General features: G+C 47.4%; 1 protein-coding gene across 23 annotated transcripts in view; it reads left to right on the top strand.

Moving 5' to 3' along the window:
• The window catches only part of rhea (Talin_middle and talin-RS domain-containing protein rhea), a 210,027-nt gene that overhangs the window by 135,326 nt on the left and 57,460 nt on the right, over positions 1-17,241 (top strand). For 22 of the 23 annotated variants that reach the window (XM_069318126.1, XM_045767033.2, XM_045767038.2 and 19 more), the window contains 4 exons: positions 13,198-13,357; positions 14,493-14,587; positions 15,109-15,238; positions 15,504-15,671. In XM_069318126.1, the coding sequence (XP_069174227.1) occupies positions 13,225-13,357; positions 14,493-14,587; positions 15,109-15,238; positions 15,504-15,671 (526 nt within the window). In that variant the 5' untranslated portion in view covers positions 13,198-13,224. Of the gene's footprint in view, positions 1-1,325; positions 1,475-13,197; positions 13,358-14,492; positions 14,588-15,108; positions 15,239-15,503; positions 15,672-17,241 lie in introns of those variants that run through there. The other variant, XM_045767035.2, reaches the window with a different exon arrangement.

The raw sequence follows: 17,241 nt of genomic DNA on the forward strand, positions 1-17,241 counted from the left end.
CTATGGCGAGTTAAGTGGTTTAAGTGCTCTAATTTTAACTGCTGAACAAACTCTAGGAAAATATGTGTACATGGGTGGTGTTGACGGCGGAGTGATGCGTGGCACTCATTCCCAGAGTGTATTGTGTGTAGTCATACATGAGTATGACCTCATGTAGTGTGTGTATTGTGTATAGTCATACATGAGTATGACCTCTTGTAGTGTGTGTATTGTGTGTAGTCATACATGAGTATGACCTCTTGTATTGTGTGTAGTCATACATGAGGAGTATGACCTCATGTAGTGTGTGTATTGTGTATAGTCATACATGAGTATGACCTCATGTATTGTGTATAGTCATACAAGAGGAGTCCCTCCCTGCCTGTGCAGCGTGGCACATGTGAATTGTGTTGTATATTGGGCCGGTTACTCTGGCGTTCCTCCTGGCGCCGAGGCTGTATATGTAAGGGGGGGGGGCGTGGTGGGGGCGTGTGCCAGTAGTGGCCCCGCCCCTCTTGTGTCCATCCACCAGTCAGGTGTGGCCACTCCCCTCTCTGCCCTCCACGACTGCTGCCCCGCCTCCTCCTGACCTATCTTAGCTCCGCCTCTCCTTCCTTCTGAGGCTCATCCTCTTACTGTTGCAACTATACCCCCTCCCCCCCCCTGCCCTTGCTTGCCTATGTTGCATCTTCCTCAACCTCTACTGTCATCTTGCACAATCTCACCTAACGTGACTCTGGAGGGAGCCTTCTGACGGCTTGGTGTGCACTGAGACGTCGTGGACTTGTGCACTCCCCCAGGGCCTCCTCCTCCCCCGTCTTCCCCCCTTGCTGCGCCTCGCTGATTCACCACTATTGTGCACTACACCCTTCAGAACCAAAAGGACACGTGTATGGATTAAAGGGAGAGGCATAATTTAAGACTCTGGTTGATGGTTGTCTTGTGTGGGGCAGGCAAGATGCGCCCCTCTACCGCGGCTGGCGACTCAGTCGTCCCGGTGGCAAGTTGTGGCATAGCACGTTCCTTACCCGCGGTGCTGGGGGGGGGGAGAGTTTGCACCATGGGAGATGGGAGGGTGGATATCTGATGAGATAATACATTCTAGCTTCCCTGGAATGTCTGGAAACCTTACTCCCCCATACAAGAAGTGGATTCTCCCACGAGTGTCGAGGGCAGGCATTGGTAACAGTATCATTCCGGCACATGGAGCGCCACCATTGGTCAGGCGGTGTGCGGGGCTCGTCGGGATTCGACGCAGTGAACGTCGAGCTTCTGCTCACTCTTTAGTCCCTTGAAAGACCTCCAAGTGACAACAGTACCTTCTCCAAACCTCAAAGGCTTCATCAAGACCATGGCTCCTCTACTCTCATTAAGTAATTTTGGCGTCAGTTTCTTGAATTCTCTCTCAAGAGCGGTAATTTTGTCTTGTAGTTGGGAGACTTTCAAGGTATATTTCATCGAAGCGTCGTATCTCTTCATCGGAACAGTGACGTAGGTGAGTACATGAACTCTGGCTTTATAGTGAAGGATCTCGGCATGTTTTAGTGATTTCCTTCACTCCTAAAACAGTGATTTCTAATCATTTAGTGATTTCTAATCACTCCTCAAATTTCCGTGGCACTTTTGTTAAAGAAAAATTGGATTTGAACACGATATTTGTAGCTACTCTTTGGAAAGCATTTGCCAGGAATTCTTATGAAGGAAATCCCGATAAGAGATAATAAGTCACAGTAACATGACACAAGGCAAGTAACTCAACCCTGTCCTTATGAGAAGAAAAGAAAGTGACAACATTTTGGCTCGACCCGACTTGGTGAGGTTCAGGACGGGCCGAGACCTCGTCACTTTCCTGTCTCCTCGTGTGTGTGTGTTGGTCGGGTTACTTGTTTGGCAAGATGAGTGTAAGTGTAGCCCCCCAGGGTACATGTGCAAGTGTGTTAACATGTGCAGTGTAGCCTTGCCGTGGACCACCTTCGGCCACCGAATTTTTGTCTTCGGCGAGGGTCGGCGTTCAATTCTCGGTGGTCAAGTGGTTGAGCTTCATTCCTTCACTCTGTCCTCATACCCCAGCTCCTTGTCCTCGTATCCCAGCTCCTTGTCCTCGTATCCCAGCTCCTTGTCCTCGTATCCCAGCTACTTGTCCTCGTATTCCCTCCAAGTGCTATGTAGTCATACTGGCTTAGCTTTTTCCTCCTCAAAATAAGATTTACTTAATGTTAAGGGGTTCGATCGTTTCTAATGCAGCCGGTGTCGAAGCACTCTCCCTTGGACCAGCTGGCTTTCTTTATCATCGTCATACTTAGTTGGGAAGAAAGCAACTGATGCGTCGCATTTTTTTTACATGAATTGACCAGTCCGTTAAAAATGCGACGCATTAGTACACATTTAAGCACCGAAATATTGACGTATTATATACATCGGCCTCGATGGGGTAGGTGGGTTGCTTGGGGTGGTAAGTTTCTGGTTGGGGAAAACATCTGTGTTTATATGAGTGAGAGACGGAGAGATCGCGCGGCTCAGTCTCTTGTTTACGGACGTAGTGATCCAAGATGACTTGTGGATCCGCCCGGCCCGGCCCGGCCCGGCCCAACTTGGAGGGAACAACCCTTGAAACGGGTTCCAGGTACACTACTGGTAGACTCGGTGAATAATTAGTTTTTTTTTCAGCGTGTAAACTTGTGTATATTTTCTACCACGGACGAGACAATTGATTTACAGTGTTACCCAGCATGTATAAATTGACGTCTGTCCGCCATGGACAGTGTTCATCTGTTACACTGCATATAGTGTGGTCGGTTACAATCTGTTCAACTGCATATACCGAGTTGTATACCTAGTTGTACACTGATGTACCTAGTTGTACAGTTGCGCGCATAGACATGATAAATCACTTAAACTATTGTGTCCATCTCAAAGCTCTCCAAATGTACTCACTAGAAACGAGACGAGAGAGATACCAAATAATATACACGTGGAAAATACTGGAGGGCCAGGTCCCAAATCTAAACAGTAAAATAACAACGTACTGGAGTGAACGATATGGAAGAAAATGCAGAATAGAACCAGTGAAGAGCAGAGGTGCCATAGGCACAATCAGAGAACACTGTATAAACATCAGAGGTCCGCGGTTGTTCAACGTCCTCCCAGAGAGCATCAAAAATATTGCCGGAACAACCGTGGACATCTTCAAGAGGAAACTAGATTATTTCCTCCAAGAAGTGCCGGACCAACCGGGCTGTGGTGGGTATGTAGGCCTGCGGGCCGCTCCAAGCAACAGCCTGGTGGACCAAACTTGCACAAGTCAAGCCTGGCCTCGGGCCGGGCTTGGGGGAGTCGGTTGACTTGTGAAGACCCTCTGCTGGACAGGGAAAAGAAGACAGACAAAGTGTTCCATCGTCTCGTGATGAGGTCTGTTGTCGTGTTAAACCACGGAGCCTATACGCTCAATGCTGATTACATGTGTTTGAGCTAAAGTCTGCAGCCACAAGTAAGGGTCGTTAAGCGTGAAACCGTCAATTACAGATTCAGAGAGGCAGGTGTTATGCTGGTGTTGGAAGGTGTTAGACTTGGTACTATAGCGGTGGGTTCACTGGAAGGGGGGGGGGTGGAGTCACCACCCCAGTAACCCCCCCACCCCCCCACCCACCCCGTTAGTTTGAAGATGTGCGGCGGCAAGTTCCCGGCTGTAACCTTCCTACCGCTGCCCGCGCCTTGGGTATGGCATCTGTAATAAAGTAATTTAACTGTGAAAATATGTATAAAAAAGTGACCGTAGGCCTCGGGTGGGGCGTGACGGTCCTGGTAGTAAACCAGTCTGGGCCTGACCCCTGTGTGACGCCTTAGTCACGTCACATGTGACGAATACAATATTTTCTCTCTCATTTTGGTTGGGATTGACAAGGTAACAGTGACGTAGACGAGTACCTTGTTCCCCCGGGTCGTCCACCGTACTGGGGAGCGGCCGCCCCTCCCCGTCACCCAGCCTCAGCCCCTCCCCGTCACCCAGCCCCCGCCCCTCCCCGTCACCCAGCCCCCGCCCCTCCCCGTCACCCAGCCTCCGCCACAGTAAGCCAGGGCCTTGTCAACAACAAGGCGGCGCCTTGTTCTTGAAACCCGGGCCCGTATGTGGGCCTGCGGGCCGCTCCAAGCAACAGTCTGGTGGACCAAACTCTCACAAGTCAAGCCTGGCCTCGGGCCGGGAGTAGGACAACTCCCAGAACCCCATCAAGCAGGTTAAGCAGGTTCCCGGGGACGGAGCGGGCGAGGGGACGCGGCATTGTGGTCTCCGGCGGGCGGCCCAGCGGCTCCCTCTCGGCGCCTCACAATTCTTGACGGAATCGACCACACCGTTAAAAATGACACGTATTAATACATCGTAAATCACCGTTTTCTACACATGGGCCTCGATGGGTTAGGTGCGAGGCTTGGACGCCCATGGTATCAATCGGGTATCAACCAGGTATCAACCAGAGGTTTGGACTCCCATGTTTCTGGTCAGGCCGAGCTGTGGGATGTCTGGCCCAGCGTTTAACCCACACATCCGGCTCTTCCACCACTCGTAACATCCGGCTCTCTTTATAGAAACATTTCGTAATGAGTCGAGTGAAATGTGTGACTGAAGTAGTCCAGTGGCCAGGGGAATAGTTAGATCCTTCACATCCGGCCAAACACAACTTCCAATATACGTTCCTCGTATATAGTTTATGTTTATATAATAACTCATTCATAATTATTTATATAAAAATGATATAAGGGAGGGAGTACCACCTCTGGCTGGAAGAAGGGGGACCCATGGCCTCGGAGGAAACCACGCATAACGCATTAGAGGGAATAATTATCATATAAATATATAATAATTATTATACGAGTATTTTATTATATAATACAGTATTTTACTATATAATACAAATTATAATATAATATAATAAGGTCCGCTGTTCCCTATTAGCGGGTGTGAATGGCTAGCAATGGGGATAGTGATCATTTTCAAGATCAGTGTAATGGTGATACTTCCCGTGGTTGGGGGGACAGGAAGCCTGTGAATATGTATATTTTAGGCTCGAGTCGACGTCCCCCAAGGTCCAACTACTGGCCCTCCCTAGTATACAACCCCACGGTAGTTACGAAACAACCCTTTGTCTCCCCCCGGGAATCGAATCCAGGATCCCCGATTGTGAATCAAAAACGAAGCCCACTAGTACACGCCTCATTGTTATCGTCGTTCCTTGTTATGGTTTTGTAAATGTAATTAACAAGCCGTCCAGCCACTTGGACTGGGCGGTAGAGGACGTCCTTATTAGAACGCCCTCCCAGCGAGCATAAGAAATATTGCCGGAACAACCGTGGACATCTTCAAGAGGAAACTAGATTGTTTTCTTCAATGAGTGCCGGACCAACCGGGCTGTGATGGGTATGTGGGCCTGCGGGCCGCTCCAAGCAACAGCCTGGTGGACCAAACTCTCACAAGTCAAGCCTGGCCTCGGGCCGGGCTTGGGGAGTAGAACAACTCCCAGAACCCCATCAACCAGGTATGTGGGCTGCATAAATTTTTGGGCACCTTTAGGCTGGGTGTGTTTTTGAGGATGTGTCGTCTGGAAAATGTATTTGTGTGTGTTTGTGTGTGAGCTGGGTGTATGTGTGGGTAGGCAGGGTGTGTGTGGTGGTGGCGCCACCTGTGTCATCACCAGACCTCACAAAGAACCATGATTGCTCAAAGGTTACCATGGTGACGCTAGCTGGTGGTGGGAGTTACTGCCCCCTTCCCCCCACACCTTGTATACGTCCCCACTCCCACACCTTGTGTACGTCCCCACTCCCACACCTTGTGTACGTCCACACTCCCACACCTTGTGTACGTCCACACTCCCACACCTTGTGTACGTCCACACTCCCACACCTTGTGTACGTCCACACTCCCACACCTTGTGTATAACCCCACTACACCTCCACCCACAATGGTTGTACACCCGCTACCCATAATGGTGGTAACTATTGGGTCATCACAGGATCACCTCTTGAGTTCGTCTCCTCGCTTTTTGCTCTTTAGTTGAGCCTCTTATGTATTACTTTTGTCATATGTTTTATGCTGAGGATTGTGTAGAGCTTTGTGATGAGGGCGTCTACTGATACGCTGGAGGAGTACTGTGTTACCTGGCGGGTGGTCCTCGACCTGTTCCCCCGGCGGGTGCAGAGGCTGACCCTCTCCAGCACACTCCGCCTCCGGTAATGTGTTTGGGTGTGCAGGTGTGCGTGTGTGTGCACCCGCACCCTCACACAGCCTCTCACAGCCTCACACAGCCTCACATAGCCTCACATTGAAGGTAATGGAGATGTGACCCACTTATAAACTCCACACACCCTCCGCCTGCCCGCCTCCGTGCAAGAATTCCCCGTCTTCCTGTACTTGTGTACTTGCTCCTGTCTTCCTCCTGTCTTCCCGCCATCTGTCTGCCTCCTGGTGCTGTCCATATCGTTTCTTTTCAAACTGTTTATTTTACATTTATTTTCGAATATGAAAGCAAGTTAGGTTATAACTTGCCATCAAGTTAATAATACCATCAAGTGAGGAGTGTTCTGAGGTTAACCTCAGAACACTCCTCTTGATGGTATCATTAACTTCGTTGTGTCTTGCATGCCAGCCCTTGGAGCTTCAGCAGTGCAACCCATGCACTCCATATTGGTCTGCTTCCGCCCTCTTGCAAATACATTTGTATTCAGTGTGAATTGTGGCACCAAGGCGGAGGGCCACTGCTACACGAAGGGGTTCTGGATCTAGACGCGTGTCTGTTGCCAACATGGTTACTGCCAGGAGGAAGTCTCCTGCGTGGGGGGCACGCACTGCTCTGAGGCGGGCTTTCTCCTTGTCTGATGTTGCGGCGCTGAGCATGGCATCACCTATTTTTTCCACTTGTGGGTGGTCCCAGCTGGACTTTTTTTTCTTTATCTGTATAGGTACTGCACTGATTTGAACATTCAGTGAAAGGAGGATCATGTATTCCTGCTAAATCACTCAGAGCTTCTGGTAGGATATCTCTTAAGAGGTCGTGCGATGCATGGGAGGAGGAAAGGAAGGCTGGAAGAGCAATCTGGGAGGCTGTGCGGACACCAAGACCGCCGAGTCTTACCGGGAGGGTTGCTTGCTCCCACTGAGAGCCGTCCAACGAAAGGTTCAGGACTTTCACCAGCATGGACCTCAGAAGGGTGTCATACTCATTTAATTTAGGGGTGTTGTAGGATTTAGAACACCTCAGAAAGTACGTCAACTTGGGGGGGAGAGAGGCATCTTGTGAGGAAGAGAGCATCATGGGCATCGATCTTGTCAATCTTGTCCAGCATTCTCCTTAGGTCAGTGATTTTGTGGGTGTGTATTATATATATATATATATATATATATATATATATATATATATATATATATATATATATATATATATATATATATATATATATATAATATAATACCTGGTTGATGGGGTTCTGGGAGTTGTTCTACTCCCCAAGCCCGGGCCCGAGGCCAGGCTTGACTTGTGACATTAAGAAAGTGAGGGATGACGTTACGTCACGTGCATATCTCCACAATATCTGTGAAGGTCATTCCAAGCGTCATGACTCATTCATGAAAGCAGTTGAAGTATCCTTCGTCGATTTATTGTTGTTAAAACAAACACACAAACGCGCGCGCGCATACACACACACACACACACACACACACACACACACACACACACACACACTTGATTTCAGTTGATAGAGAGTTGAGAGACGGGACTGCAGAGCTAAACCTCAACCCCCGCAAGCACAAGTATGTGAGTACATGGTTAGTACACATAGAGGTGAATACATAAGAGACGTAGAGGTGAAGGAAGGTGGTGATGTGGTCGCTATGTCAGAGACCAAACTGGAAGACCCGCTGGCTGGTGAGGTGATATTCCCGCGGCGATACTCAGTCTGGAGACAAGTTAGTATAGCCAAGGTGGAGGTGTTCCTGTCTCAGGCAAGACAACCTAAGTGTAAGATATATTATCCTTGACCTCCAAGTAGCACTAAGCAGTAGGGAGGGAAATATCAAGGGAAAGTGTCAAGCCATTACGACTATCTAGCACTGGGAAGGGGTCAGGATATGGATTTGGGATGGGACGGAGGGAAAGGAATGGTGTCCAACCACTTGGAAAAGGGAGTAGGGAGCCGGTCGGCCGAGCGGACAGCACGCTGGACTTGTGGTCCTGGGTTCGATCCCAGGCGCCGGCGAGAAACAATGGGCGGAGTTTCTTTCACCCTATGCCCCTGTTACCTAGCAGTAAAACAGGTACCTGGGTGTTTGTCAGCTGTCACGGGCTGCTTCCTGGGGGTGGAGGCCTGGTCGAGGACCGGGCCGCGGGGACACTAAAGCCCCGAAATCATCTCAAGATAACCTCAAGATAACCCCCGCAAGCACAGCTAGGTGAATACAATAAGATGATTGACTGTTGCCACCAAGAGGCGGCTAGTTTATTGTGCATCCCATACCCATCCTGTGAGCGGTAGCGCAAAAGCATTACAGAGGCCACAAAAGGTCTTTATCAGACCTCATCTTAGATTATTACATAAACAATTTCATCTATCCTTCACACCTTACAGTTACAATGTCAGCTTGAGGTTATCTTGAGATGATTTCGGGGCTTTTTAGTTTCCCCGCGGCCCGGTCCTCGACCAGGCCTCCACCCCCAGGAAGCAGCCAGTGACAGCTGACTAACACCCAGGTACCTATTTTACTGCTAGGTAACAGGGGCATAGGGTGAAAGAAACTGCCCGTTGTTTCTCGCCGGCGCCTGGGATCGAACCCAGGACCACAGGATCACAAGTCCAGCGTGCTGTCTGCTCGGCCGACCGGCTCCCTCCCAGCTAGTTACAGAAAATGTTCTATTTCAAGAGCTATATATTTACAGTAAGTCATTATACATTAATGGTAGGTCTTATCGCTAATACATAATTGTTTGACCAATGGAGATATTACGGTCATAGGGGAGCTGCTGTTTATTATTAGTCTTCACAATACTGAGTTTCTCAATCTCATATGTCATTTATCTACTGGGAGCGAAATATGTACAGTATACAACGCAAGGATTTCAGGTATTTTATCCTTGATATTAAGATAGGTTGCCATATCATACAGCGTAAGCTTAGATTTATCTCTAAATGGCTCCATTTTACTACAATCCAAGATATAGTGTTGGAGTGTGTGTGTCCCTGTCTTTGTCCACACACTTCATATAGTTCAGTACAAGGTGAATACATAAACTTAATAACCACGATAGCTTATTGTCAGGCAAAAACAGTTGCATTTGTTACGGAGTGGCAAATAGAAAGAACGGGTTAGTTTGTCACTCATCATAGGTTAACTGTCGACAGTTTGACAAATATTAAATACATTCAAAATATCAAAGTAGGTTAAGAATAGTTTTGAGCCGGATAGTGGCGGAGTGAAGTTTCCGGCAGCGGCGGATATGTGATGGAGCTGCCGGCTGCCAGCCGGGGAGGGCTGGCCTCCACCACGTGTCAGCCGGATACACGTGGAGGAAAGCACAGTTGTGACACAGTTGTGACACAGTTGGGACACGTAAAGCACAGTTGGGACACAGACAGTTGGTGGTGTCTGTGTATGGCAGAGACATGCTCTTTATTGTCTAGAATGTTAGCCCTCAGGGAGTACCATGCGGGCTTGACCCTCACTGGTATCTCCTCTATAGACCCTCGGCATCCTTCCCCACCGCTCTCACCATCAACACCACCACCCTCACCACCCTCACCACCATCACCACCATCACCACCATCACCTCTATTGTCACCGCCGCTGGTATTCTGCTCAGGTCCTGAAACCACTCATGTTCTTATATTAGCACAAGTGTCAGAATAGCGCGAGTGGATCTCAGTGGCTGAAACACGGCCAGTGAAGTATAGGGTCTCGGGTCTGTGCTCTCTATGCCTCTAGTGTATCTTTTTGTTGTTGTTTTAGATTCAGCTACACGGAACAAAAGTGGCAAGTAGCACGGGCTATGGTGAGCCCGTAACTTACCTGGCACAGGAGCGGGCTATGGTAAGCCCATAGTGGACTTACCTGGCACAGGAGCGGGGCTATGGTAAGCCCATAGTGGACTTACCTGGCACAGGAGCGGGCTATGGTGAGCCCGTAGTGGACTTACCATAGCCCCGCTCCTGTACCAGGTGAGCCCGTAGTGGACTTACCTGGCACAGGAGCGGGGCTGTGGTGAGCTCGTAGTGGACTTACCTGGCACAGGAGCGGGGCTGTGGTGAGCTCGTAGTGGACTTACCTGGCACAGGAGCGGGGCTGTGGTGAGCCCGTAGTGGACTTACCTGGCACAGGAGCGGGGCTGTGGTGAGCTCGTAGTGGACTTACCTGGCACAGGAGCGGGGCTGTGGTGAGCCCGTAGTGGACTTACCTGGCACAGGAGCGGGGCTGCATGTGGTAGTGCCAGGCAAGTCCACCCTTGAAGCACTTGCGATGATCAATGTCCCCGCGGCCCGGTCTCTCGCCACACCACTAGGCTTGGTCTAGCCAACCAGGCTGTTAGATGCTGCTGCTGCTGCTCGCAGACTCATGTGTGACGTAAGCCCAATTAATCAGATATCGTTTGGAGGAGTTTATCAAGTTCTGTTTTGAACACTAATATAGCGACTTTTTGGGGTTAGATATTATGTAGGTGCAAGATGATCCCAGCGATAAGTAGCCAGGTACGGCCGCCAGGTAATGACGTATTAGTAAGATGAAAAAACCCTCTTAAGCTTGGGTACAAAGGTAAGGCAATTGCAGTATATTGACGTTTTCTATGCCTGGGCCTCGATATGTAAGGTGGGTTGCTTGGGTTGGTAGGGCCATGGCTAGGCAAACCAGTTGTATGGTATAGAGAGCGCGGGGCCCACTGGGGAGAAGGGAGGGACTACGAGCCTAAGACAGCCGGGCTGTTCCTGACTAACGCGCCGGATGTGCCACATTGGACGTTATGAACAAGCAAGTTATTTTGGTGCTCGAGGAGTCAGCCGGGCGTCGCGCCCTCCGCTAGTCCACCCGCCCTGGTAACCACCTCCAGGGTTTCCTGTAGTTGATTTAGAGAGCGCGGCTTCCCCAGGCCCGACTTGGGACCCGGCCTGTGTTCTGATGACTTGATCGGCAAGGCTGTTGCTAGCAGCGGCCCGCCGGCCAAAATAGGGTTTCCTATTGCAGTTGGCTTCGTTCTCGACTCACAATCTGGGAATTCAAGTTCGATATCCGAGAGGGATAGAAATGGACGGGCACGTTTCCTTTCATCAAATGCCTCTGTTCACCTAGCAGTCAGTAGGTACAAGGCGGGGGTGGGGGGCTGCATCCTGAGGAAGGTCAAAAGGTCCACCTTAGGGATACCTCGATATAGACCTAAGGTGTGTATTCACGTACGTGTGTGTGTGTGTGTGTGTGTGTGTGTGTGTGTGTGTGTGTGTGTGTGTGTGTGTGTGTAATGAGTCTATACCTTCTGGAAGATCATTCACGTATATCAGAAACAGGATAGGTCCGAGTACAGAACCCTACGGGACTCCGCTGGTGACATCACGCCAGTCTGAGGTCTCACCCCTCACAGTAACTCTGCTTCCTGTTGTTTAGGTACTCCCTTATCCATTGGAGCACCCTACCACTTACTACACCTTGTTTCTCCTACTTACGCAACACAGGGGTACTGTGTCAAAAGCTTTCTGTCGGTCCAAGAAAATGTAGTCTGTCCATCCTTCTCATTCTTGCTTAATGCTTGGTCATAGAATTCTATTAAACCTGTGAGACAAGACTTGCCTTCCCTGAACCCATGCTGGTGACGTGTTACAAAGTCCCTTGTGTGTGTGCGCGCGTGTGTACTCAGTTGTGCTTGCGGGGATTGAGCTCTGGCTCATTGGCCCCGCCTCTCAACTGTTAATCAACTGGGGTACAGATTCCTGAGCCTACTGAGCTCGATCATATCTACATTTGAAACTGTGTATGGAGTCAGTCTCTACCACATCACTGCCTAATGCATTCCACCTGTTAACTACTCTGACACTGAAAAAGGTCTTTCTAACGTCCCTGTGGCTCATTTGGGTACTCATTTCCACCTGTGTCCCCTTGTTCGTACCCCACGTGTTACTCAGCTTACCATTATCTACCCTGTCAATTCCTCTGAGAATTTTGCAGGTAGTGAGCATGTCTTCCCCAGCTCTCCTGTCTTCCAGCGACGTGAGGTGCATTTCACGCAGCCTTTCCTCGTAACTTATGCCTCTTAGTTCTGGGACTAGCCAATGACATATCTCTCAACTTTTTCCAGCTTCGTCTTGTGCTTGATAAGGTACAGGCTCCATGCTGGGGCCGCATACTCCAGGATTGGTCTTACATAAGTGGTATACAAGGTTCTGAATGATTGCTTACACAGGTTCCTGAAGGCCGTTCTGATGTTAGCCAGCCTCGCATACACCGCCGATGTTATTGAACAGGTTTATTATGAGAATATTTGGGCTAGCGGCCCATCTGGGTATAGAATACAGGTGTTAAGGCATAATGTAGCTTTATAACCTGTAGTGTCTGGGTTTACATAAGGGAAATCTGAGTGAGAATGTATTCACTATGCATATATATTTATGAAGTACTACCTACCTTGTGGCTACCTTGTGGAGGTTCAGGAGATCAACGGCCCCAGTTGGTCTTCTGGTCAACCAGGCGGTTGGACGCGGCTGCTCGCAGCCTGACTTATGAATCACAGTCTGGTTGATTCTTTGGAGGTGTTTGTCGAGTTCTCTCTTGAACAGTGGGAGAGGCGGGCCAGTTATACCCCTTATGTGTAGCGGGTTGACAAGTCTAAGGGGCAATGTTAGCAAAGTAACCATATTGTGAGTGTGTGTTCTTTGGCACATGTCTTAACTCCGAAATGAGAGATCCTGTAGCACAATGGTCTACTTCCTCGGCTCACAACCGAGGGACCCGAATTCAGTCCCGGCCAGGATAGAGAAATGGTTGGGCACATTTTCTATTACCAGATGCCTGTGAAAGTAGGAGGGGGGGGGGACCTTGATAAGCCTCATTACCTCCTTACTGTTCCCAACAATGGGAATTATATTTAAATTCCACATTGAGATGCACATTGCTTAGATTTACTGTACATTCTCCCCCCGTTGATCAAATTATTTTTGTTTACAGTTATAATTAATCCGTTTTTTTGTTCTTGACAGAAAGTTGAGAAGTAAGAAGAGAGGAAGATGGCGTTGGCACTGAAGGTGCACATTGTGGAGCAGAATGTGCGGAAGATGATGCAGTTTGACCCGGCCACACCGGTGTACAAGGCCTGTGAGACCATCAGGGAGAAGATTACTGAGGCCAACTTGGGTCAAGGTCAGTCTCAGTCTCTGTCTCTGTCTCTCTCTCTCTCTCTCTCTTTCTCTCTCTCTTTCTCTCTCTCTCTCACCCCTCTCTCCCCTCCCCTCTCTCTCTCTCTCCCCTCTCTCCCTCTCCCCTCTCTCCCCTCCCCTCTCTCTCTCACCCCTCTCTCCCCTCCCCTCTCTCTCTCCCCTCTCTCCCCTCCCCTCTCTCACCCCTCTCTCCCCCCTCTCTCCCCTCCCCTCTCTCTCTCTCCCCTCTCTCTCTCTCCCCTCTCTCTCCCCTCCCCTCTCTCTCCCCTCCCCTCTCTCTCTCTCTCTCTCTCTCACCTCTCTCTCTCCCCTCCCCTCTCTCTCTCCCCTCCCCTCTCTCTCTCTCTCACCCCTCCCCTCTCTTTCTCCCCTCCCCTCTCTTTCTCCCCTCCCCTCTCTTTCTCCCCTCCCCTCTCTCTCTCCCCTCCCCTCTCTCTCTCCCCTCCGCTCTCTCTCTCCCCTCCCCTCTCTCTCCACTCCCCTCCCTTCCCCTCTCTCTCTCCCCTCCGCTCTCTCTCCCCTCCCCTCTCTCTCCACTCCCCTCTCTCCTGTCAGTTCCTGCCTTTTTTGCTAGGAAAACCAAAGATATATTAATGTACAAACATTTCAGAGTAAAGGTTTTATGTAAGTATATAGTGTACTATAGTAAAGTGATGGTGCATTAGCTCTTAGTCCTAGTAGTCCTTATAAGTGCTCAGCAAGTTTTCATTGTACAATCTGTAATGATATTTTGTACAATGAAAGGTTTTGCTAGCTTTAATTTTGTTTTGCAATAAAAGTAATGTAATAAAATAACTTTTTGTAATAAAAGTAATTGTATTTTTGTATGTTTTGTAATAAAAGTAATGTGAAGATAATTATAATGAAACACAAAGCAGAGAAATGGCTTTCCTCTTCTGTGAAGGCAATTTTAATAAGATAAGGTAACTACCAGTAGAAAGTGCCAAGGCATTACGAAGGTGTAGCATAGCAATTTTTAGTAATATTGCAGCCTTTTTTTTTTATCAAGATTTTACCGAGGCTTTATTAGGTACTGTAATTTTTCTATTTTGTATGATTATTGTCACTTGAAATTGATATATTTGGGGATTACTAATATAGCAAATCTTGTGTTTCAGCTAAAGATTATGGCTTGTTCCTGGCGGGAGATGAGGGTTCTGGAGTGTGGCTGGAGCCAGGCAGGAACCTCAGCTATTACCTTCTTAGAGATCAGGTAAGTTTTTGTCTTGAGCGCGGGATATGGCACAGTAGCATGGCTGAAACACGCAACCCAACACACATACATACATACGTGAAAGTGATGACATTTCAGTTGGTCCTGTATCCTTATCAATTCGTGATATGAGTTGGGAGGGATTGAAATGGCAGCACTTTCATTTCATTTGAAATATGTGGGGTTGAGTGTTTCTCTTGAGTTGGCTATTCACGTAAGTGTTGTATCTGTACAGCAGTACATTTTCTAAGCTGTACCATCACAGCAGGATCTTCTCAAATGTCCTTACCAGGTCATACATGTGATGCTAAGAAGTGATCCAGATTTGTTTACCATTTCTTTTTTGTTAAGTGTAATTACAGTAAATTGTTTTTGCGATTGCACTGTACCCATATTTTGTAAAATACAGTACAGTACTGTAAGTATTAATTAAAAACTCCTGATTGTAACGTAAAATCTAGGTTGCCTTGAATTTAAAACAAATTGGAAAGTCGTGTGTTTTTAGCAGTTTCTCTTTTCAGGATGTAGTGGAATACAGGCGTAAAGTGCGTACGCTGAAGGTGCGCATGTTGGACGGCACCGTTAAGACTCTGCTGGTAGACGACTCTCAGCCTGTTTCTCAGCTCATGGTGGTGATTTGCACCAAAATTGGTATGCTAATTATACTATACTTTTAGAAAAGACATTCATTTGATTAGTTATTTTTGTTAATGGTTGCTGCATTTTACCTGCTTTATATTTGTTATTAATAATAATGCTGAGTTGGACCAATAATTGCATCACAGATCTTTGTGTATGTAATGAGAAACTTTGATACGCTAGTAAATATTGAAGACATGATCATAGTACAGTATTGATACAATACATGCTTATGCTGACTATTTTATTTTCTGCACTGTTTTTTGTTTGCTCACAGGTATAATGAATCATGATGAATATTCATTGGTTAACGAAATTGAGCAAGAGGAGATTGAAAACAAACCCAACTTCGGAACGCTTACATTGAAGAAGAAAAAGGAAGGAGATAAGGAGCGTGATGCAAAGATGGAACAGCTGAAGAAGAAGCTGCGCACAGATGATGAAAGTAAGCAGTTGCCACACAGTTCTTATGTTAAGCCATTTGCATGAATGAGTTTGAGTGGATATAAATAAGAGCTACTTCATGTAGCCCAATATAACTTCTGAAGTTACCTTTATTCTTGTGTTGGATGCTCTTGCATCCCAATTGGGTGCTCTTGCAAGAAAATGTCACAGGATCATGATAGTCTGGGAGGGAAGGGTAACATTTCTGGCACAGCAGAATACTTCTTAATTGTCCCTGCCAGGTCATACTGGTGCTAGTGAGGCACTGGAGTGGCTAGCATATTTACTCTGAGCTTTTCAAAGCCTTGCTTAACATCGCAAGGATATTTTTATTATATTTTTATCTACCACACACATGACCATTCACTAACATACAGTAATGCTATGCTAACCAGCATAAATATATTTTCTTCAGTCCTCTGTGGACAGGTGACACAGGGATTCTCAAGTAATGTACTCACCAAATCTCTAGTTTCTTACCTGGCTGCTTCTCCGAGCCACCATCAGATGGCAGCACTTCCCCAGGCCCCCAGCCTCAAGCCCTGTCATACAGTTTTATAACCGACTCAAATAAAAGTCTGCACACAGGGAAATGAGGGACCCAAGGGGCCAAGGGACAAGTGTCTCAAAGTGTCTTCCTCAGAAACAAGCTTTTAGTTTCACTTGAAGCCAAATATTTTGCAAAGACTATGACCAACTCTGACCAACTTGGTCTTCAATCCTTGCACTAAATGCCATATAAGGTAAATATTTAATTTAAATGAAGTATGCAATTAAACATGGCCGAAATAATTAATAATTAGTTTTCATAAATTAAAATGAAATTCCAAATAATGCAATAAATAAAATTAATATCCTGAAACTTGGTAAAATATAAAATTATGTGAAAATTCTTCACTCTACAATACGGTTAAGACACACAGCTGCAGATTATACCAGAAGGCAGTAGGCTCCTGAAATGATTGGGAGTGTTACCTGATACACCACCATGACATGACACCAGCTTTGCTACCGACAAGCCTGACGTTTCTCAGCTCTGTTGCAAGCATTGCATGATTTGCAATTCTGTGGCAAGGCAACTTAAATCAGGGTTGTCATAAAATGCCAAATATTTTTCAAGAGATTGTACACAAAGATTGTACACAATTGACAATGCTTCAATATAACTATTTGCTTCATGATATATTCCTATATCAAATTTGACAGTTACTGTACAGACATTTTGTATTTGTAAATAACATACCCAAACATGCAGTCCTCTTTTTAGCCTTTCATAAATTAATAATGAAAAAAGAAGACCAGTTGGTCCCCATTTTCGTCCAGCCTGGGGAAAAGGACCAACTTTACTGGGCATGGTCCTCATGGTCCTCATAATGGACCATGTTCTAGGAATTCAGTTCTTTTGTAACAAGGGTTCTGCCCACCTTTGTAAACACCACCACCCCCAGTCTCTCTTCCCACTTTCTTCTTTATGATGCATGTCATGTGCGGGTAGGTTTCCCCTCCTGGTGACTGCTCAGGTCTATACCTTCCTCTACCTAATAATAAAGATCATTCTGTAATAATATTTT

Source organism: Procambarus clarkii, chromosome 89 (genome assembly GCF_040958095.1).
Source record: "Procambarus clarkii isolate CNS0578487 chromosome 89, FALCON_Pclarkii_2.0, whole genome shotgun sequence".
Classification (NCBI taxonomy): domain Eukaryota; kingdom Metazoa; phylum Arthropoda; class Malacostraca; order Decapoda; family Cambaridae; genus Procambarus; species Procambarus clarkii.